The 22,439-nt window shown below is 44.4% G+C and overlaps 2 protein-coding genes across 2 annotated transcripts; one reads left to right on the forward strand and one right to left on the reverse strand.

Annotated features, from left to right (window-relative positions):
• Nucleotides 1–7,136: 7,136 nt before the first annotated feature.
• Nucleotides 7,137–8,492, reverse strand: LOC103647764 (peptidyl-prolyl cis-trans isomerase FKBP62-like). The gene is made up of 5 exons (XM_035965093.1): nucleotides 8,469–8,492; nucleotides 8,240–8,368; nucleotides 8,030–8,157; nucleotides 7,631–7,751; nucleotides 7,137–7,536 (listed from the first exon to the last, which is right to left on the reverse strand). The coding sequence occupies exons 1-5, from the start codon at nucleotides 8,490–8,492 to the stop codon at nucleotides 7,327–7,329; spliced, it is 612 nt and encodes a 203-aa protein (XP_035820986.1). The 3' UTR covers nucleotides 7,137–7,326.
• A 7,414-nt stretch (nucleotides 8,493–15,906) lies between these two features.
• Nucleotides 15,907–22,168, forward strand: LOC103649263 (uncharacterized). The gene is made up of 7 exons (XM_020549382.1): nucleotides 15,907–16,158; nucleotides 16,238–16,340; nucleotides 17,015–17,151; nucleotides 17,224–17,305; nucleotides 17,403–17,529; nucleotides 17,616–17,770; nucleotides 21,723–22,168. The coding sequence occupies exons 1-7, from the start codon at nucleotides 16,026–16,028 to the stop codon at nucleotides 21,772–21,774; spliced, it is 789 nt and encodes a 262-aa protein (XP_020404971.1). The 5' UTR covers nucleotides 15,907–16,025; the 3' UTR covers nucleotides 21,775–22,168.
• Nucleotides 22,169–22,439: the final 271 nt, after the last annotated feature.

Below are 22,439 nucleotides of genomic sequence, written 5' to 3' on the forward strand. Positions count from 1 at the left end.
AACATCTAGCACATTGACCATTCTTTTTCTTTTCGGAGTCACCGCTGGCACCTTTTGATTTTTTATTGTCTCAACATTTGCTGAAGGACTTAAAATTTCTGATATTTTTGATCCCTCAGTTGGTCCTTTTATTTCTTCCATTTTTTCTGTCGATGGCGCTTCGGCCATCTCTTTGGTTTCTGGTAGCAAAATCTTTGGTTCTTCCAATTCTGTCCTTGTTGGCGCTTCGGCCATTTCTGCGACTTCTGGCAGCAAGGTTGGCTTGGTTGGTTTTTCAGCTTCGGTGGCCGAAGGAGTCTCTCCGGTGAACTCAGGCACCGAGGCTGGTTCAATATAGCGTGGCCGATGTGTGAGGATCTTTATCCTTTTTCTTTTCGGTTCTGGCTCGCTAGGAGCAGTTGCAGCTTCTTCTTTCGCAGAGGTTGTGTTTTTTCTTTTCTGCCCTCGAATGGGATAACGATAGTCAGGGTAGACAAACCCGATTGCGTCAAACACCCGGTTCAGCTTTTTCTTTTTTCGGCCTCCGAAGGCTGCTGACAATGCAGTATCTTCAGCCTTCGAGTAAACCCCAAGCAGCTCATCACTTAAATTTTCAATGTTTTTTAGCCAGTCATCATCTGGCTCAACGAATTTATCTCCAAACTTGAAAGTATACTTCAGCCTGATAAGGCCACCTTCGTCAGCCTCCTTTATGGTCTCTTGTGGCATTTCCCATTTCTCCGCGAGCGGCCATACTCTGAAGGCAATATGCTCTTGTACCAAATCTCTCGTTCCAATAAAAGAGCAAATAACACCGAAGGCTCTCTGGCATTCTTCGGCAGCTTCGTTCATTTCAACCTTCGGCCTCCGCAGGCCGAAGCTTTGCCAAATAGGGCGCATAATTATACCTTTGATATCTTCTCGTACTGTCAGGTCATTCTTCACATAAAACCATTCTGTCATCCAGTCGCCGGGCCATCTCTTTCGAAAGGTTGGCACGGGACAGCTTGACCCAGACCGAGAGACGAAACTGTAGCAGCCAAAATTATTGTGATACTGTTCCTTCCCCCAAGGCTTTGTTTCGTATGATAATTCGTGTATGTTACAGAAACTTTTCGCATCAGGTTCCAGACCTTGGCTTCTCATGGCCCACACGAAGATATTCAGCCTTATGATTGCTTCGGGGGTAAGTTGGTGAAGATATACTTCGAACATTTTCAGCACCTCTACGACAAAGCTGCTCAGCGGAAATCGTAGTCCAGCTTTCAAAAAGCTTCGGAACACTACGACTTCGTTTTCTTCAGGGGTCGGGCAAGTTTTCTCTCCTTCATCGACCCTCACAATGGATAAATCCCGGAAGTATCTTCCCCTCATGTTGACAAGATGATTTTCTTTGATACCTGATTTGCCAAAAACTGAATGACTTGGTCGCCAGGGGCGATCTTCGGAGTCTTCACCACCACTATCCACATCATAACTATCGCTGTCATCAGTATCTTCAGACAAACCTTCTAAAATCTCTTTGGTAATTTTTTCTGTGTTGGTCTTCGACATTGCTATCAGAAACCCCAGGTTCTTCTCTTCATCAAGACTCAGCTTCATCTCGGCAGCAGCCTTCTTATCTTCAGACATCTTCGGAAGCACTAAAAAACCGTTTTCAATGCCGAAGCTTCAAAACTTAAAAGCTAAGCAAATCTTGGTGCGCAAAAGCTAAAAATTGAGTGAGCGGGAGCAGATGGCAAGAGAGCGTGCCAAATGAGCTTGCGGTATGATCTTATTTATACGCCCAGTGCGTTGAAAATTGAAAGACCCCACCTGTCAGTGAATGTTGCTATTTTAGCAAAGGGAAGATGTTTTTTCGGACCTTCGGCTTAAAGCCTTCGTCCATGTCGCAATCTAAATTTATTATTTTAAAACAAATTAATATTGCGAGGGGCTACTGTTGGGGGCCTTCGGCTTACGAAGGTCCTCAAAAACAGGATTTAACAGTATTTCTGGAGCATAATGTGTGAACAGGTACCTTCGGACCCGAGTCGGAATTACAGTAGGAGAAGCCTAATACGAAGGTTGATACAGCGCCGAAGATGTGAGCGGGAAAGCTTCGGCGTGCTAGCAGAAAATGAAACCGACTTAAAGATGAAAAGACTATTCAGACCTCGGTGGAATACTATAGAATTATTACCAAATGTAAAGGGCATGAATGTAATTTTGTATGGGCTGTGTCTCGTGTCTATAAATAGGTGAACAATACCCCCGTACTGTTCACGCTGATTTGACACTGGCTTTTGCGTCACACCTGTACTTTCATCTCTTTTCAAGCTGAAAGGTACACTTGTCATTCGATGTTATTACTGTTTCTTCACAATAATAATAAGTTGATAATAATATATAATTATCCATGTTATCCTTCATATTTTTTGTGCTTCATTCTTCATCATTGCATGCTGTGTTTATGAAGGTACGTCCTTCATAACCTTCGTCCAAAAATCATTATATCCTAAGGGAAATAATGCTTCGAAGGACGAAGGACTTTATCGATTAACATTTTCTGTGTTGCCTTGTTCTTAACTCATAGCATTTGAGAACAAGTCCCCAACACGTTGTTTCTTGTGTGTGCAGTAATTAACCTTTATTAGATGACGCTGGTGCAGCACTCTGGTTCACTACTGACTATTCATTTCATTTGTTTCAAAACGTTGATATCATATCATTGGTGTACTGAAGGTCATTTGATTCATGTCCAAATCTTGAGATTGTTAATTCTTAAAGCAAAGAGTAAGGAAAGGTAGGATATGGGCCTCGCTGCGGCCATGAACAACGCAGACCTAGAGCTCTGCTGAAGTGCAGATTCACTACCAGGCCTGAAAGACTCCTGTCAACCTATACCGCATGATTGGTTGCCAGGTCCTACCCATCTAAAGCTCATGGCATGCGTTGACCGGGTGCTGAACGGGTGTTTAGTTGTTGTGCCCCACATCCCTCGGATTGTACAGCCGCATGCACCAGGCAGACGCACGACGGACCGGCAACCAATCAGGCCAATAGTGCACGGGCCGTGATTCCAGGGTTCGCTTTGCACGGTCCAGAAGTGACCTGGAGGTCCAGAACTTGATTTGATGTTTGATCAAGTTTAGGTCCGGGGCGCTCTCTAGACTTCGGCTTCTCTGTTGTTTTCATTCCAGCTGGTTGGTTACCCGCACCATTCCATCCTAAACCATCACGTTGTGTTGACTTTCTTTGAGTGTCTGTTTGGTTGTCTGTACGCGAGGAACGATGGCTGCATGAGTGGATGCAAAATAAGTCATTCTTAGACTATTTACATGTATGTACACATACGCTAGAAATGGTTGTACTTGGTCGGCTAGGCTCGCGTGGGACTGTATGTGCGGACACAGTAAACCAATCAGACACATTCAGATTGATTGGTTGGGTGGCCGAGCGTGGCCTGAGCAGTGTGAGCAGGGCTCGTTGGAAACGTAACAATCATGCGTACCTGCGCCTGCAGGCTGGAGAGCTGATTTTCAGCTGCGGGTGCAGGCTCAACGTCCCATGCGCCGGCAAGCAAACATGAGTTGTCCCTTGGTCAATGCATCTAGAGGATATATGCAGCCAACCAATCACACTGATTATGTATCACGGTGGGCCAGTGTTGGTCCTTAGGACGGTAGGATAGGAGAGAAGGGAGAGATAAGACGGAGGAAGAAGGTGGTTTTACGCATCGGCATTGATAAGTGAGTTCCGTCTGAACAAATAAAGAGATGCGTTTTCTTATTCTGCTACAGCAAGAATAGAAAACTCAACTTTTTAGGTCCTCGATCGGTTTCAACAGAAAGAGAAGGGAGATCTGATATTTAGATGGATCATGGAGGTGCTAAAGCAGTTGGTGTGAGCATTCTAGGGAAGAGATGGAGATGCTGCGCCGCCGACTGCAGAAGTGCGGCCGTTTGGAAAAAATTTGTTGCAGTCCGGCTACAAACCAGGCTGTTTGCAGCCCCTCACAAAAAGAAGGATAGATCTCACCTGTAGGTCCACCAGATAACATTTTAGTTGTGTTATTAGCCTGCAGGTGGGGAAAAAATTTGTTGCAGTCCGGCTGTAAACTAGACTGTTTGCAGCCCCTCACAAAAAGGAGTATAGACCCCACCTGCAGGTCCATCAGATAATGTTTTAGTTGTGTTATTGATCTGCGGGTGGAGTCTATATTCCTTTTTGTGAGGGGCTGTAAACAGTCTGATTTACAGCCGGGCTGCAGCAAATTTTTTTCCGCATGTGGGTTCTATCCCATTTTTTATGAGGGACTGCAAACAACCTGGTTTGCAGCCCGGGCTGGAGCAAATTTTTTTCCGGCCGTTTGCAGTCGCTATAGCTGCGCGCGCGCAGCCGTACGTCAACGGTCATAAGTGGCGGGCGGGCGATGTGTTGCCCGCAGCCTGTGACTGCCGTTGCCGGTCGCTGCACAAGGTCGTTCAGAGAACCAGATTGATCGTCCCAAACGTTCTAGCAGCTTCCTCTTTGTCCAACACATTTTCCCTTAATTTTGATGCATCGCCGAATTACTTCTAGTTAAAAGTTACACGGAAACGCTGCGCGCAGAGCGTTTCACGCGACTCCATCCTTTTAGGCTGCGACGCGTGCGTGCGGTACAGTGGGCCCGCAGTGGGACGACAGCACGACGCGCCCGTCTCCTCGCGTGGGTGTGGGCCCGCAGTGGGGACGACAGCACGACGCGTCCGTCTCCTCTCAGGTCGTCCCGTCTCCTTGCGTGGGTGTGGGGCAGCAGCACGACGCGACGGGCGGCGCGGGCGGCTGGATCTGCGACGGACGGCGCGGGCGCCCGTCCCCTCTCAGCTCGCGACGGAGCCACGACAGCCAGCGACAGCGCGTGACGGCGCGTGGGTTGCGCCCGCCCGGCGCTTCGCGTGGAGCTCGATTGCGACTCAGTCCCAGACCGCGATGCAGATCTCGGCTGCGACGCGGCTGCCAACGGCAGCGCGCCGGCGTCCGCGCGCGAGGACGGTCGTCGGCTGTCGGGCGTGCGTGGTGCCGTGATCTGCGACGAACGGCGCGGGCGACCGGGTCTGTGAGACTGCGACGGAGTGACGCCGGCCAACGACGGCGCGTGGGTTGCGGCCGGCGCTTCGCCGTTAGCCAGGTCAGTGCTCTCCTCTTCTGTGCCTCTTCTGTGGATCTCGAGGTACGCAGACGTGCTCCGCGGTGCCCGTGCCCATAGGGTTAGGTGAGGGTTAGTCACCGGATTCTAAAATCCCACAAATCCGCGCCCTGCCTTGCCTCGATGCGTGCTCCGCATCCGTCCCGTCGCCACTGCTTTTGCAACAGCGCCGGCTCGCTGTGCTTCTGTCCTTCGCCATAGCGCCCATGCCGCTGCTTTTCATTTTACTACATATATGGAGCACCTTCACTCGTCTCTTCCTCTTTCCCTCCGCCTGGTACTCGGCGCAAGCGCCTTTCTCCTCCTCGACTCCGTCGTCGTGGTCCGTTCCTTTCTTTGGATCCTAATTTCTCTTGCGTCGATTCCTGCTCATCTTTTCGTTGGATCCGGGTGCATTGGCTCATAGTGTCTGTTGTTCTTGTAGATCTGCTACGTAGCAGAAGGGCAGGCACGCGCAGATCCTCTGGTTGTCCTGTCGGCCTCTTCTGCAGCTGTTCCAGGTGAGCCAGTCCTTCCACCATTCCTCTCTTTGTTATCTTGATTTGGTGTCGTGATTCATTTGGTCCTACATGCTTTAGCCCTGCTTTCTATTCTGTTTGCATGCATAGATGGTTGTTTCCCATTTCACTGAGAAGTCTATCTACATTAGAAAAGGCAAATGCCAGATGTCAGCGATAGCATAAAAAGAATACTAACATTGGAAAGTGGTTTCCAAGGTTGAGCTGTTCTTTAAAATTTTGGACAAATGAAATGCTGCAAAATAGGTAGTGTTCAAAACGTGACCTCATTACAAACGAATAAATCCCATCCACTGGTCCATTGTTATCGCCTTGTAGTCATTTTGGTACTGAAACGCATTTCAAATATAGCATGTCAATTAAGCACCGAGCCTCAATGAAGAAAGCATGAACAAAACCACGGAAGAAAAGTATAATCCATTACCATAAGGTAATTATTAAGCTTGTCAACCTGAGGGTGGAACTGCAAGCCTAATACTAGATTCAGCAACTCACAAGCAGCTCGTATTTCTATACATTTCTACTTCCTCTGAGGAAAGATAATCATTGTGAAAAATCACAGAACTAGCAGTCATGTTAATCAATTTGCTTTGGAGCGTTATAATTTACAATAGAAACCAACCATACCTGTGAGGCAATAACGAAAGCAGCTGGTATTTATATACATTTCTACTTCCTCTGAGGAAAGATAATCATTGTGAAAAATCACAGAAATAGCAGTCATCTTGATCACCTTGCTTTGGAGCATTATAATTTACAATAGAAACCAACCATACCTGTGAGGCAATAACGAAATGCATATATGTAGAAATCCTGGAAATTGGATGGCCTTGAAACCTGGATTTATAAACATATGAAAGTGGTCAGCAAGGTTACACTTCAACAAAGAAATATCAACAATTAATGGTAGCTCATTGTCTATTACAGTCACAAGGTGACAATATATCATGATATATCTGTTAGATGGAAGTTCTTCACTCCATAAATTAAATGTCTGATATGCATGGCTCACTTGAACATAAGATAATATTTGGGGAGACAGAATCACCTCCTGGACCAGTTCTGGAAATGCTTTCTTCAGTTTACTAATACTGTCAGCTCGAAGAGCTTTCAAGCCAGTTCTCCATTCATCCTGATAACATAAAAACATGTATTAGTCAACACTTGAAAGCATAGAACAGTTTTTTAGTATTAGAACTAAAGCAGGTCCTTCATTGAACACTTGAATAGCAATATGTAATGCATACCAAGGTAAAACAGCCTTGCTTATCACAGCATGTGCCTCTTCTGTGGATCTCGTCATACGATTTACTTTAGTATACCCCTTCAGTCGAAAAAGATTATTTCTATAGCCTTGGATGAACTCATGTTTGACAAGTAATAAGTCATTTGATTAATCACGTAATAAATTTTAATAGTAAACTTGTTTATAAAACTTATGATTGATTGACAACTAAAAAAACAAGACTATCTTTCTTTTTTAGACAGTGGAAGCAACTATTAGACAAGCCAAGTTTAATAGTACAGTACACGTGAATACTTCGCCCTCAAGTCCTGAACCCACACAACCAACAAATACGTGTAGTACTCATCAGATCTATACAACGATAAACACTCACCTGAAAAAGGACAGAAGGTAAGCACAGATACCCTGCTCAACTAACAGTTGGTGCAGTCTATCTCTTCAACACTGCTGTGCATGTAGTAACCCACACAAACTGCAACCAATGCTATTACCGGGATCAATAGCCTCAGCGCAGGCCACAGCGTGAAACCCTTGCTACCATCGGCAGTGAAGAATCTCCTAACCATTTCCGACAGTGGCCATAAGAGCCCACACTTCTTGTTTACTGTCTGACTCATTTGGCCCTTAAACCAGCAACAACACCAAATTTACAGTTAGACCAATGGCCATCAAGGTATCACACAAGGCAAGGTGGGGCGAGGGTCAGAGGGAACTTACATTATCTTCCGTGTCTTCAAGCTTGCTCAACTTGGAAATCATGTTGCCATATAATTTGGCATCCCTTCTTTTGTACTCCTTGACCTTCTCCTTTAGCCTCTTGTACCCCATCTTCACATCCCTGATGAAGAGAATGAGTTATATCTTACTTGTATCAGCACACAGGTTAAAGTTTCTGCATAAAAACACATATTGCAAAAGACTGAGGTGCGATTGCATGTTTGATTGATATCAACTGTTGATTTCCCTGATTGCATTGAAAATATGATATGTAACAGAATTAGCTGGCAAAGTATTCTCAGAGGATTTTCATTAAGCCAACTTCAGTACTACATATTACCATGTCTGGGGTGTGGGATCTGTAATTTAATCAAGTAAGCAGTACCAACAAAGCATTACCTGTTGTCAGGATCTATTTCTAGAGCTTTCTTGATATCTGCCTCTGCCAAATCAAGATCAACAAGATGCATGTGTGCCTGTGCCCTTCTGTACAAGGCCTTCACGTTTGTGTTGTCAGATTCCAGGACCTAAATACCAATACTTATTGTAACCACGGTTTTTTTCTTACTATAATTCCCAAGTTATTTCACTTTACTCAGTGTATAGTACCTCGGTACACAGTTCCTTTGCTTCCTTGTAATCATTAAGTCTTAGTTTACATGCGGCATTGTTGAGGAAAGATAATACTAGATTCAGCAACTCACAGGCAGCTGGTATTTCTATACATTTCTTCTTATCCTATGAGGAAAGATAATCATTGTGAAAAATCACAAAAATAGCAGTCATCTTGATCACTTTGCTTTGGAGCGTTATAATTTACAATAGAAACCAGCCATACCTGTGAGGCAATGACGAAATGCATATATGTAGAAATCCTGGAAATTGGATGGCCTTGTAACCTGGCTTTATAAACAGATGAAAGTGGTCAGCAACGTTACACTTCAACAAAAAAATATCAACAATTAATGATAGCTCATTGTCCATTACAGTCACAAGGTGGCAATATATCATGATATATCTGTTAGATGGAAGTTCTTCACTCCATAAATTAAATCTCTGATATGCATGGCTCACTTGAACATAAGATAATGTTTGGGGAGACAGAATCACCTCTTGGACCAGTTCTGGAAATGCTTTCTTTAGTATACTGATACTGTCAGCTCGAAGAGCTTTCAAGCCAGTTCTCCATTCATCCGGATAACATAAAAACATGTATTAGTCAACACTTGAAAGCATAGAACAATTTTTTAGTATTAGAACTAAAGCAGGTCCTTCATTGAACACCTGAATAGCAGTATGTAATGCATACCAAGGTAAAGCAACCTTGCTTATCACAGCATGTGTCTCTTCTGTGGATCTCGTCATACGCCGCTGTGCTCTGCAGTGCCTTTGCCCATAGCATGTGCCTTTCCTGTGAGGGCCCTGATTTACACCTGCATTAACAAAAGAAATAGGGTCTGTTTCTGATACACCTCCATGTATATTATCTCATTCATGGTATTCTTGGAAAAAGAACAAGGGAATGAAAAGAAAAACAGAGATAAGATATGACACACTCAAATAATTCAAGTAGACTTTTCAGATTGGGTGTGGTACTGTGGCGCTTCCTTACCTGTCATTATGTCGCACATCAATTTCTTGGAACTGTACTTTTTTGGGGAGAAACAGAGTTATCTAGGCTATCGCCATGCCTAAGATTAAATTAGAAAATATGGCTCGACCAACATATTAGAATACAAATTAGCTTATGTGGCTTTACAAATATGGCTTTCTCAACTGGGTCACCAATTGTCGTGAACAAATGATGGCCCATAGACCGAATCCTACACTCCAAAATCTTTGGTGGATCAGATTGACTAACATGCAATACCTAGGAACTCATATTACAAGACATTGGTACGTAATTCTGTTTTCAGAGTCTGTAGACACTTTCGAATCAGCGTGCTTGCAGCTTACTCATCGGTTCTATTGCCGCTCTTGCTGCCTTCTTTCTCGTAGAGACACAACTGCATTACCTTCCCTTCCATACGACCACGGCCCTGTTAGTTTTGTATCCATGTTTTTGTGTGCACTGCCAATGATGGATGGGGGCACACGTGACAGCATGGCGTGCTGCCGTCAAAGCCCAAGTGCTCAGCGTTCTGCGATTTTGTGAGGTATGTACTGGTATAGCTACCTTCTTTAGGTTTAATATGGCCCCTGGTTAGGGCAGTCTAGCTCTTTCCCTTTCGCCTACACAAACATAGAATCGTTTCGTCTTCGAACAACTACTATCGAGCGCGTTAGCTGGCTTCCCGCCGTTTCGCGGGACCTCCTCCTCTTCCCGCCAACTGCAAATTTCTCGCAGAGATATGCCTGTGGTATCTGCCCTTCCATACGAACCTGTTAGTTTGGCATTCCTGTTGTTGTGTGTGCTGCTGCTAATCGATGGGGGCACATGTGAGAACATGGTGTGTTGTCGTCGAAACCCCATTGCCCAACGTTCTGCAATTTCTCAAATTCTGCACTAATATTAGGCGCTCTTTGAGTTGAATATAGCCTTTGTTTAAGGCAATCCATCTCTTTCCCTTTCGCATAGATAAGCGAACATTCGTTATGTCTTTGAACAGCTACTATCGAACACATGAACACACTTGAGCAGCCATCCGCTTCGGCGTCGGCACACGCGTCGCGTTATGCGATTTCGTTGCGTTCTCAACAGGTTCGTCAAAAGCGGCCAGGTTAGTGACTGTCAAGCTTTTGATGTTGCTTGTATCTACTACAACTCTATGTTCATACTAAGATGCGTGTGCATGCCGTTTGTAGGCGACAAGTCCTTACTCGACTTTCCTACGACGGTTGCCATTGCTAACAGACACCATCGCAAACAGAGAATGCGTCGTACGTCTGCGTCTGCTGAACGAGCATGTGCCAACAATGGTTTTTCCCTACCGCATGTCTTTTCCAAAATAATCTTTTTGTTTCATATCTGGTGTGCGTTAAAGAAAGCCTATGAAATTCTGCTCGCCTTCCTGCTTATAGTTAGCACGGATGGAGCCTCACCGCCTCTTGAGCGATCATACATCGAGTTGCTTAAAGGTACTTGTGTACCATCTAGACTATTTCCTCTACATGTTCCTAAAGTAATCCATGCTGCGTTTACACATATTTGCCTGTAGAGACCTACAAAGATCGCTCATACTATGGTGGCCCGTCGGACGAGTGCCCACATTGTGGCGCCGTTTTCTGGTTTCAGGAACGGGTCAAAAGTGTGTCTGCTGTTGCGCAGCGCAGGCTTGTGTACAACCTTTGTTGCAGAGGAGGCAAGATAGTTTTGGAGCCTTACAAATGTCCACCGGCACCCTTATGTGACCTGCTGCGATTCGATGGTGATAGTCGTGCCAGAAGGTTCCTTAGGCAAATTCGGTCATACAATTCCCTTTTCGCGTTTACCTCACTAGGCGTCGTCGTTGATAGATCGATAAATAACGGTACTGCACCTTATGTTTTCAAAATCAATGGTGTCGTACACCATCGCATTGGCTCGCTACTACCCAGTAATGGCTTGCGACCACAGTTTGCGCAGCTTTACATATATGACACTGAACACGAGGTGCAAAATAGGCTGGGCATGTTTGAGAACGAGCCTGATGTCCATGATCGCCCGGATCCGGAGGTGGCCCGTTTATTACTTAACATGCTAGATGAGCATAACAAGCTGGTCGCGGCATTTCGCTTTGCTAAAGAACGTTTAGATGAAGAAGGTGACCAAAAGGTGACGTTGCGATTGTTAGGCTGTAACACACGTCATGACGCCCAATACAACTTACCGGCCAATGGTGAGCTCGCTGCTGTAATAGTGGGTGATTGCTTACCTTCACAATACAAGTACGATGTCCTCGTGCATGCTAGAGAGGGTGGACTCAAACATGTTTCGTGCTTGCACCCGTCCTACATGGCCCTGCAGTACCCGCTGCTTTTCCCTTACGGTGATCGTGGATATCACCTTGGAATAAAATACACTGACGTAGGACAAGGCGATACCACATGCCGCAAGTATGTTATGATGCTTGAATTTGTTAGACATCGTTCACACTATAGGCTCAACGAACCGAACCCATTTACTTGCTATGGTAGGTTGAGCAACCAGCTAGCTGTCGATGCGTATTCTACGATCGAGGCATCTCGATTGCAATTCATAGCGGACCACCAAAAAGAATTGCGTTGTGAATCCGTACAAGGGATAACCGACGCCATTGGCAGGGGTCTCACCAGTGCAGATTCAGTTGGTGGAAGAGTGATCGTGCCTGCATCTTTTACGGGCGGCCGAAGGTACCATGTAATGAACTACCAAGACGCGATGGCCATCTGCAGAGTATACGGCCCGCCAGATCTCTTCGTCACCTTCACATGCAATCCTAAATGGAAAGAGATAGTCGATGCGCTTCGCTTCGAGCCTGGTCAGCAGGCATGCGATCGTTCCGATATCGTTGTAAGGGTCTTCCATATGAAGGTCGATGAATTCATGGCAGACATTAGAGAAAATAAAATATTTGGTCCTATCCGTGCTGGTGAGCTTCAACTTAACTTGACACATTGAGTGGTCCCTTAATATTGCTTTGCATGCTCTCATCTGTAGCCTTTCCTATGCAGTGATTTATACCGTAGAATTCCAAAAAAGGGGCCTACCACACATACACTGTCTTCTATGGTTGCTTGGTGGTCGTTCAGAGACAGAGGCCTGTGCCATTGACGCTTTCATATGTGCTGAGATACCTGACGTTGCCATAGACCCCTTGGGTTATGCTCTCGTTGATGAATTCATGATACATGGTCCATGCGGTGATTACAACAGGCGGTGTCCATGCATGAAAAACGACAGATGCTCTAAGAAATTCCCTAAGACATACCAAGACGAGACTGTCATTGACGCTTTTGGCTATACCCTTTATAGAAGACGAAACAGCTGCCGGTTCGTAGTAAAAGGTGGAGTAAAATTAGACAATAGAAGCGTAGTGCCATACAATATGCAATTGCTCAAAAAATACAATGCCCATATTAATGTCGAGTGGTGCAACAAAACACACATGATCAAGTACTTGTTTAAATATGTTACCAAGGGAAGTGATCGAGCCAAGATATATTTTGAGTTGACTGCGAACACAACTAATGCATCTCCAGGTCCTCAAATAGCCCCGCCAAATGAGATTCGCGAATACATAGATGCTAGATACTTATCAACATGTGAAGCTCTATGGCGAATCTTCGAATTTGACATTCACTTTAGAGTACCTTCTGTGGAACGTCTGGCGGTGCACTTACCTAAAAAGAACGTCGTGCAGTACGAGCCTGGGGCAGACCTACAAGCGTTGCTTTTGAGCCGTGCAGCAAAAAAGACTATGTTAACTGAATGGTTTGAAACAAACATGAAACATAGTGATGCACGTCGCCTGACTTATTGTGATTTCCCCAAAGAGTGGTCGTGGGACGTTTCTGTTAGGTGTTGGCGTAGAAGGAGGTTGTCGTCTGCCAAGATTGGTCGCATGTACTACGTGCACCCAACAGCTGGGGAGCTATACTATCTACGTATGCTCTTGATGTTTGTTTCAGGTGCGACGAGCTTCGTTGATATAAGGACCTTCCAAAATACTGTGTACGCAACATTCAGAGAGGCGTGCGAAGCACGTGGTTTGCTCGAAGGTGACAACGAGTGGAACCTTCTATTTGATGAGGCAATAGTCTCTGCCTCGGCGTTTCAGCTTCGACAAATGTTCGTTACCATTGTCGTTCATTGTCCTGTTTGCAATGTTTGTGCTTTGTTTGACAAATATTGGATCTACTTCACCGATGACATACACCGTGGTCTTAGAGAAGCCCTTGGCAACCCGCACTACACAGCTCCACATGAACAACTCCTTACGTTGCTTTTGAGGAAGCTAGCAGACACATTCGCTAACAGTGGTGCCAACATAGCTGATTATGACCTTCCAATCTTATCGTCCTGTTGTGACGTAGTGTTTAGCAACCGGCTAATAAACGACGAACTGAGTCCTGAACCATTGTTGTTGCGTGACCATGCTGCCGCTGCTGTCTCGCAGTTGAATGCTGACCAACGGCTCATTTTTGAAAAGCTGACTGAGTCTGCTCTCTCCTGCTCGCCGGGCGTATTTTTCGTATGTGGACATGGTGGGACGGGTAAAACTTTCTTGTGGAACGCTATACTCACGCATTTAAGGTCCCAACAAAAAATTGTGCTGGCTGTAGCGTCCTCCGGCGTGGCTTCACTACTATTACCTAAAGGCCGTACAGCTCATTCACGTTTTAAAATACCCTTCGATCTAGATGAGGGTGGTGTTTGTGGTGTCAAGAGAGGTACCATGCTGTCTGAACTTATACAGCAGACTTCTCTTGTCATATGAGACGAGGCACCGATGACCCATAGACATTGCTTTGAGGCCCTAGACAGGACTATGCGTGATATTCTTTCGGAACATAGAGCGGAAAATGCGAACATCCCATTTGGTGGCAAACCTATTGTGCTTGGAGGAGACTTTCGCCAGATTTTACCCGTGGTGCGCAAAGGTTCACGATCTGCAATAGTTAACGCATCAATTACCAGCTCACCGTTGTGGCAACACGCTACTGTTTTGAAACTGCGAACAAATATGAGGCTTTCCAACCCGTCTTTACATGGTAAGGAACGTGCGGACTTGGAACAATTTAGCAAATGGGTCTTAGATATCGGCGATGGTGCTCTGCCAGCGATGACAAGAGGAGACGAGTCCGAACCTACATGGATTACTATTCCTGAAGATTTGTTGATACATACGAATCGTGATGCTGTTGTGGCACTCATATCCGAGGTCTACCCAGATTTGTTAGAGAAATATATGGACCCTACATACTTAGCTACACGCGCCATTGTATGTCCTAATAACCTTACAACCGATAAAATAAACGACTACATTGTCTCAATGCTCCCTGGACATGGTGTCCAATGCCTTAGCTGCGACGATCTCAAAGGCGTCTGAGCGCATACCTGATTTTGACATGCTATATCCTACTGAATTCCTAAACTCTATTAATGCAGTGAATTTCCCTTGCCACAAACTCGTGCTAAAAAGAGGCGTCACAGTCATGCTGTTACGTAACCTGAACCAGACCGCGGGGCTTTGTAATGGAACAAGGATGCTTGTAACTGAGGTCGGACATCGTGTTCTTAAATGCATAGTGCTAACGCCCTCCGGAGTCGACGAAGAGGTTTTCATACCGAGGATTGCGCTTAACACTACCGATGTCAAATGGCCCTTCACATTGCAAAGAAGACAATTTCCGATACGAATATGCTATGCCATGACGATTAATAAGAGCCAGGGTCAGACCCTCTCAAAGGTTGGCCTCTACCTTGACAGGCCTGTGTTTACGCATGGCCAGCTTTACGTCGCTGTTTCAAGGGTTACATCTAGAAGTGGTCTTAGAATTTTGATTGAAAATCCTGATGGTTCCTGCGGATCACAGACTCGAAACGTTGTTTACCAAGAAGTGTTGCAGGCCATAGATGCGGCCCCCCTGCAGACTTCTTAGTGCATAATCGACTCAAACCTGTACATAACCAATGTGTAAAATAAAAATGTGTATACCGGCAGCGCGTTTAGTTATCGTACCTATTCTGTTCTATGACTACTTCCCCACCAAAGAATTTTTGGTCTCCTATATCGTTCGTCTAGCGGCCTACCGGCAAGCGAGCACTATACGTCGCAAGTTTACAAAGGGAAACCACTATGTCTGCGTGCTCCAATTGATCTTGTCATACAACATCCGTGGTAGATGCCTACTCAATGATGTTGACCTAACTTTACCGGGCATGTTTCTCCTATCCTAAATATTTTTTTGTAAGCATGCTGCCCTTGTCAGCATCGAGTGTAGTGTTTATTGGTTGCTTATTTCGCTGCAAATGACTGACCTCTGCTTCATTACTGCAGATGGGGGACATACTCATTCCTAGCCTTATGGTTGGAGACTGCTCTCACACCTTGTGTTTGCGTGTCTCTAGGCTTTGGGAATTCCTTGATCCTCAGGATGACAGTAGGCTCCTGCATACTGATCTTGTTTTGCTTGATGAAGAGGTAGATCCATCTTTATACTGGTCTAATACTTGTGCATGCATAGTAACCACCAGCTCAGCCAACATGCTATACAATGTCCTAGCAGTTCTTCTATACAATGCTCTATGCAATTCTTGCGTGTTGCTTAAAATGGTACCTCCTTTTGTTAGGGAAACATCATACATGCCCAGATCTATCCTCCGTTGTGCCAACAGTTCAGTGCGCTGCTCGATGAGGGAGGGATATACAACTTGAAGTATTTCTTAGTCAGGAAAGCTAACAGATTCTACAAACCGGTAGAAAATTGCAACATGATCAGCTTTACAAAGTGGACTACGGTTGAGGTTGTCCTCCAGATCCCCCCTGCTTTTCCGGTTTGCACATATAACCTCACTCCCATAGACCAGCTGCAACCGCGCATGGACTACAAGGAATATTTCACTGGTAACCTTCTACGCATAGTGGTTTACATGTTATAGGTAACATGAATACAGTACTAATGGCCTCGCCATCTCTATGGTAGATGTGCTCGGTGTTGTCAGCGTGATCTCCCAGGTTTCATCAGTACGCACAAGGGGACGACAGGCTGAGGTTATGAAGAGAACAGTCACTATAAGCAATGCAAGGTACCATGTGCATTCCTATCATACTACACATTCCTTTTGGGTGCCACATACGCATATGTAGTCTGATTTTGTTTGCATCAACATAGCAAGGAACCCATGAACAGCCTCAACCTAGACCACAGATTACCACTTCTCATTCTCCACGCTAGCAAAGTTGTCCATACGCTCAAGTGAATAGATGAAGGGTAAATGCACCAAGACAGTAAGAACGCCATTACATCACGTTGGGGGTCAATTTGTGTCCAAAAACTCAGCAGACACTATGTCCACAGATCATGCAGGGAATATGCTACAAACAAGTTGCCCATAGCGGGAAAAAAATGTCATCTTCCTTGCAGAGGAAAACTGGTTCTAAACTACCTATATGTCTTCAGTTGACCATACTTCATTGCAATGTACCTTAGAAGAGATCATTTTTCCTGCTCAGCCAATCCTCCATATCTAATATTATCCATTGCCCGGACAAAGTTTCCTTTACTACATGGGCATACCATGCACACTGTGCTCATATAGAAGATTACTAAACAGCGTCAGCTACCATCGACCATCTAAACAAGCAGCTATTTTGAAGCTCTAGATGCACAGTTTACGACTTTTGTTTCTTTGTGATGTCCACACCTAACGCGATACAATGACCAATTTATTTGTAAACTCGCTATTCTTCACTCCGACAGGGATACCGGTCCAACCGTTGATGTTGTGCTTTGGGGCGAGCGGGCCACAGCTTTCCCAGCTGAACAGGTCCACAGGGACAGTGGATCCTCACCACAGATCATAATATTTGTTGGCACTCTCGTGAGGAGCTACGCTGGTAGGTCTACTACATCCCTTTGGTTGCACTGCTAATACACATGAGCATCTGAAAGGTTTCATTGTATTTTAGATAATGTGTCTTTGTCGGGAGGATCGTCATGCAAGTGGTACATAAACGAATCGGTCCCGGAAGTAAACGCTCTCAGAGCTAGGTAACTTACTCATTCTGGGTTTTCAGACATACAATTTTCATTCGTCTTTCTCACCAAATCTGATTACTGTCATTCGTAAACTGGTGTGGGTAAACAGTGCTGAAACCAACCACCACCCTGTCATCTGGGATCAGGGCAAAGCAGCTGCTGAGAGTACAGTAATTGCAGTTCCTGAACATAAGAAGCTCAAGGATATTAAGTACCTCCATCCTTTTGAAAATAAGGTGAGGTCCCTCTACTCGACTAAACCTTGCAGTCATAGGGTTTATCACAGGTTCATAACTGTTCACTTCAATTACATTGTTTACAGAAGAAGGAATGGCTTGTCATCGTAAAGGTGCTCAAGATTGATAGCTCATGGTGGTACAACGCATGCAAAAAATGCCTTAGGACAACCAAACCGCACGGTGACACATACAAGTGCACCAATATTTCCTGTGACAACATAGGATCGCCTACCCCAAGGTCAGCTCTTATACGTCTCTCCCTGTTTTTGTTAAGGTCCTGCTAGATCGCCTGGACGCCTAGGCGATGCCTTAAAAACACTGTTATCTATCTCTCTCCTTTTTGTTTCCTGCGTACCAAAACGTTTTCACTCCTTAAAAATCCCCATGCCCAGACCTATAAGGTAACTGTTTTAGGACGGAGGGAGTAACAAGCATTAGATAAAGAAATACAAAAACAAAAAAATGAGACACTAAATTACCTCAAAACGGTTCCAAAAATATAAAATCAAGTGCTGCATGAATGCTGCCGTAGCAGAGAAAGCCAAATATGAGAAGCCTGGTAAAGCATAAGTCATAAAGCGCCAGAAATGTGTCATTAGTTAGTCAATAGTTCAATCAGAAAAAAGAAGTTTGATACACGCTTGATATAGGTATTGATAGTGTTGATGTTCTCAGCTAACCACATATTAAAATTCCAATGCTCTAATACAGTAGAGGGTCCTTGTTCAGTTTTTGTCCATGGTATATCATTACTAACAGGCTCTCTATGCATGATACAAGATATTGAAAGAAATATTAGGTTCTTACAGGATTTGGCAAGTAGGTTCCTGTGCCTCGCAGTTTTTACGTTCTTACAAGATACTGAAAGAAATAGTTTTTGCCTCACAGAAGTAGATATGGAAAACCAAAAAATACAGCAAGAAGAAGCGTCGAAAGAACTGCGTCGATATGGATGTCCGCACACTGAAAAGCAAAGATATAAGGATAAGTATTTAAGAATGACTAGCTTGAAAATTTTGTCCAGCACAAGATCATTTCTGATAGATGCATTCATGCTACCCGACTTATACTATTTCGATGAGACTAAGTGGTTTAATTTTAGCTTTCTCTACCCACATATCTTTTATTTGAGTTGCTCTCTCAGCAGTTTGCTTGAGCAAAAGGCCTAGATATTCCCTTACGGAAAATTTGTTGTGGGACATCACGACTTCGTATTATTAGCTCTAGCCTATAGAACACAGCAAAAGTCACTTTTGGGGGGGGAGGCGCTGTCAAATTGTAGCTGTTAGCTGGGTGCCAGGGGGCCCATTAAAATACTCTTTACGCCTGAAAGAGGAGAGTTTTTTTTCGTTTTGGTGCCCCTGGATAGCAAATGAACCCGAGCCGACCGAACCAGACCCAACAGGAATTTGTATGAAACAGTGAATTCTCTAAAAGGGCGTTCCAAACTAGACACACTGAGCATGATAGACACAGACCAACTTTACCCCTTTCAGTTGCATATTGTAGTTTGCAAGTAAATAATAAAAAAGATGTAAAAATCACCACAAGAGTTGCTATGTTGGAGATTGTCCAGTATGTGGCTTGTGCAGTTATAGTATCTTAGCTTTAGTGAAGTTTAGTGCTGGGAACAAGTCTTTTCTGCTGCCACTAGCCGGAGAGTGGCTGTTGCTCTTGCTCAACCTACTCTGTTTGCTGTGACTTGACTTTGTGTCAAACTCTTGACTTTTGCTTATTTCTAGAACAAATTTCCTATACTTAACACCCATTAGCATATCCTGGTCCTCTTGGGTGAGAATCGGTGGCAAATTGTTTGTTTTGCCCGACAACAGTGTCATTGCAGCACCCTTTTGTGTTGGTGAGCTGACTGAAGATTTGATAGGAGACCTTACACCTCCACTGGTGTTTCCTGATTTGCTGATTAGATGATGAAGCCACACGACCAGCTCCAGGATAAGTGCTTCGGTCTTCTCCTTGTCAGCATGATACAACGTCTCCATTCGGGACATGTCCATCTGCCCTGATATCTTGCAGTTTAATTCAGATCTGCATTAAAAAAGAGTTTGTCAGCGACACATCATAGTTTCATCAATATCCATTTATATCACTGAGAAACTTCAGTTTCATCAATTTCTGTGTAGAATGGCCTATGCCAGTTTTTGCAAGTGTGCTTGTTTTGCTGATATAGCTGAAAGAAAAGTCGTGGAAGCAAACTATGGCAAGTAAAGGAGACCTTTAGTGTCTAGGACAAAATTTAGAACTAAATTGAACTAAGGGCTTCACCGTCTACAAATTTCATGATTTGTGATATCCAACAATCAAACCGCTCTGTGCAGGTACAAGATATCCCTCACCGCTGAAGACGATACTGACACCGCCGAGTTTATCTTCTTTGGACGAATGGCGCAGCGCCTCATTAAAAAAATGTGGACGCCCTCATCTCGACTAATCCACCCGGTTTCATTCCAAGAGAAATTACAAATCTACTGGAAAAGTCTTTCGAGTGGAATGTTAGCTTCACTGAAAGCACAATTATTTATAGCAGTGTTTCCTTCTAAGTGAATGCTATAAACACAGAAATCGATGGTGGCAACATACTTCCAACTACATCGTCCTCACAGCCATCGTCGACCATACTTTCGCAAGGTCAGGCATTTCCCCCTTCTGACTGAGTATGTTTCTTTTTGAGTGCAGGTCTTTTCACTGCGCCCTCTCCCCATCAACTGCAACTCTTCTGGCTCTAACCTATTTTTTTCTGCCTGCTAACTCCGCACCAGGACAAGGATCAGGTCTCACACAAAACAAGGGGGCTGCCTTCATCCGCGAGCCGTCGCTGACACCAGAGAGTCACAAAGTTTCGTCTAGCGCCAAGGTTCGCTGTTGTACTCAATGAGGAAAAATAGCTACCTACAGTATAGAGCAATGTTCTCCTTCCATAGACACTAAGAAACAAGCCCTAGACATGTCTTTTCATTGCAGTGTAATTTGCAGACAGCCACACATCAGGGAGCCAATCTGCTGCTAGGAACAGAAATTATTGCTTCTCCGCCTAACGTGCAGACGCCATCAGGAGCTGCTTACAGTGTGCTAGATGGGTCTACAAACAAGACTCATAAAAGTGTTACTGGAAAAAGGTTAGCTCCATGCCAAGCAATCTACCTACCCTGTTATTCCCATATCATGTCATCACTTTTACATGCATGCCATGGGACCAAACTTTACATAGGTCTCGCACATCGCCTTCCAAGAAGGTTGTCAAGAAACTTTTTAGAGATGATGGCACAGGAGATGACGATGCTGCTGGTTCCGCAGACGTTGATGCTGAGTAACGGTATGTCCAATTCTCCCCTACAACTTCATGAGATATATGCTTCCAAGTGTTCCAATTGCATGTAGTATAAGGCAGTGGGTACTAGGCAACCCTAAACCCCAATTTGCTTAATGATATGCCTCCAATCTCCAGGGGTTCCTGCATTTTATTAAGGAGACTGAGTGCCATCGTGCTATAATCCAAAACCCAAAACGAAAGACAAAAAAGAAAGGAACAATACATTGAGATTCGATAATCATAATTTCTTTTCTGGTGCAAAAAGAATGTGACATTACAGCCTTTCAATTCAGATAAACAACAGAAACATTCCAAGCACAGATTAATAGTGCTCCCCCAAAGAAGTCACACAGATTGATAACTATTTTAAGGTCAGATGCAATTTCTTGATAAATCAACTGAGAAGGTAAAAAGAGAGTTCTCTTATTTTGTACAATAGTTGCTCATAACCCAAGACTCCAAGAGATCTTGGATGCAGCAGTATCTACATAGCTTGCCTTAAGCAGCTACATTGTTCCTGGACAAAAGAAAAACATTTGCACCAAGAGTTGCAATACAAGACCATGAAAGTTCTGGATTTCAACGCTACGTAGCTTGCCTTAAGCAGCTACATCATTCCAGGACAAAAGAAAAACATTTGCACCAAGAGTTGCAATACAAGACCATGAAAGAAATGGTAATGGAGAAGAGATTAAGTTACTTTGCAAACAACATTTAATCATATTTTGTAGAAAAAGAGCGATTGCCACAAACAAGTACCACTGGATTTCAACGCATCAATTAGTTGTTGCCTCATGTTATATTTGAGATTGCAATGCTTGCCAAAACTTGTTAATTGATTGCTACCTTTTTTTAGTTGCAGTGCTTTTGGACACGAGCACCACCAGCTATGGAGGCCCGCTTTTGGGAACTGAGGATCGCTTTTGGGAACTATCCCAGTTCATCTAGGTTGCTGTTAGAACTTCCCCCTACTGTGTAGGGCGTATGGTTTTGTGCTTGTAAGATATGGACAGCGCTATGCTGTGTGCTTGACTGCAAGATATGCCTTTTGTTGCTTGGTCATAGCTATGCTATGCGTGCAATCCTGCGAGGACCATACTCGCGATGTGTAAAGCATGCCTATATAGTCTAGGCCTGAACAAACCAGAAACGTTGCTTCCTTTGGTGCTTCTACGATTTCTCTTTGTCATTCTGTGCTACTACCAGCCATGTATTTGTCGTTAATATGTAAAGCATGCCTATATAGTCTATGTGTTGTTCTGTGCTACTGCCATCCATCTATTATGTGCTACTACCAGCCATCTCTTTATCTTATAGTACAGGAAATAAACGCCGGAGCAGCTCCTGTGTTCCGTTGAAGAACGAAGACAATCCAATTCTGGATGATGAGTGAGAAAGATACTAAGGTATATCATGTAACCCATCCTTGAATTCTAGATTACCTTTATTCATGTGCTGTAGGTTGGCTATATTGTCATGGTGGATAAATTTACCAATAGAGTTGCGCGGTTGTCCAACTGAGCTAGCCTCTAATTGTACTATTGCATCATGATAGTCACACTTACCATGGTACGTAATG

This window comes from Zea mays, chromosome 2, assembly GCF_902167145.1.
Source record: "Zea mays cultivar B73 chromosome 2, Zm-B73-REFERENCE-NAM-5.0, whole genome shotgun sequence".
In the NCBI taxonomy this organism is placed as follows: Eukaryota; Viridiplantae; Streptophyta; class Magnoliopsida; order Poales; family Poaceae; genus Zea; species Zea mays.

What these genes read in the sequence shown, in the direction of transcription:
- LOC103649263 (XM_020549382.1), top strand. Translation starts at nt 16,026, where the DNA reads ATGATCAGCTTTACAAAGTGGACTACGGTTGAGGTTGTCCTCCAGATC. An exon ending in GTAAACGCTCTCAGAGCTAG is followed by an intron (nt 17,306 to 17,402) that starts GTAACTTACTCA and finishes GTGGGTAAACAG; the next exon opens with TGCTGAAACCAACCACCACC. An exon ending in TCCATCCTTTTGAAAATAAG is followed by an intron (nt 17,530 to 17,615) that starts GTGAGGTCCCTC and finishes CATTGTTTACAG; the next exon opens with AAGAAGGAATGGCTTGTCAT.
- LOC103647764 (XM_035965093.1), bottom strand. Translation starts at nt 8,492, where the DNA reads ATGCATTTCGTCATTGCCTCACAG. An exon ending in ATTTCGTCATTGCCTCACAG is followed by an intron (nt 8,369 to 8,468) that starts GTATGGCTGGTT and finishes CTTTCCTCATAG; the next exon opens with GATAAGAAGAAATGTATAGA. An exon ending in CAAAGGAACTGTGTACCGAG is followed by an intron (nt 8,158 to 8,239) that starts GTACTATACACT and finishes ATTGGTATTTAG; the next exon opens with GTCCTGGAATCTGACAACAC.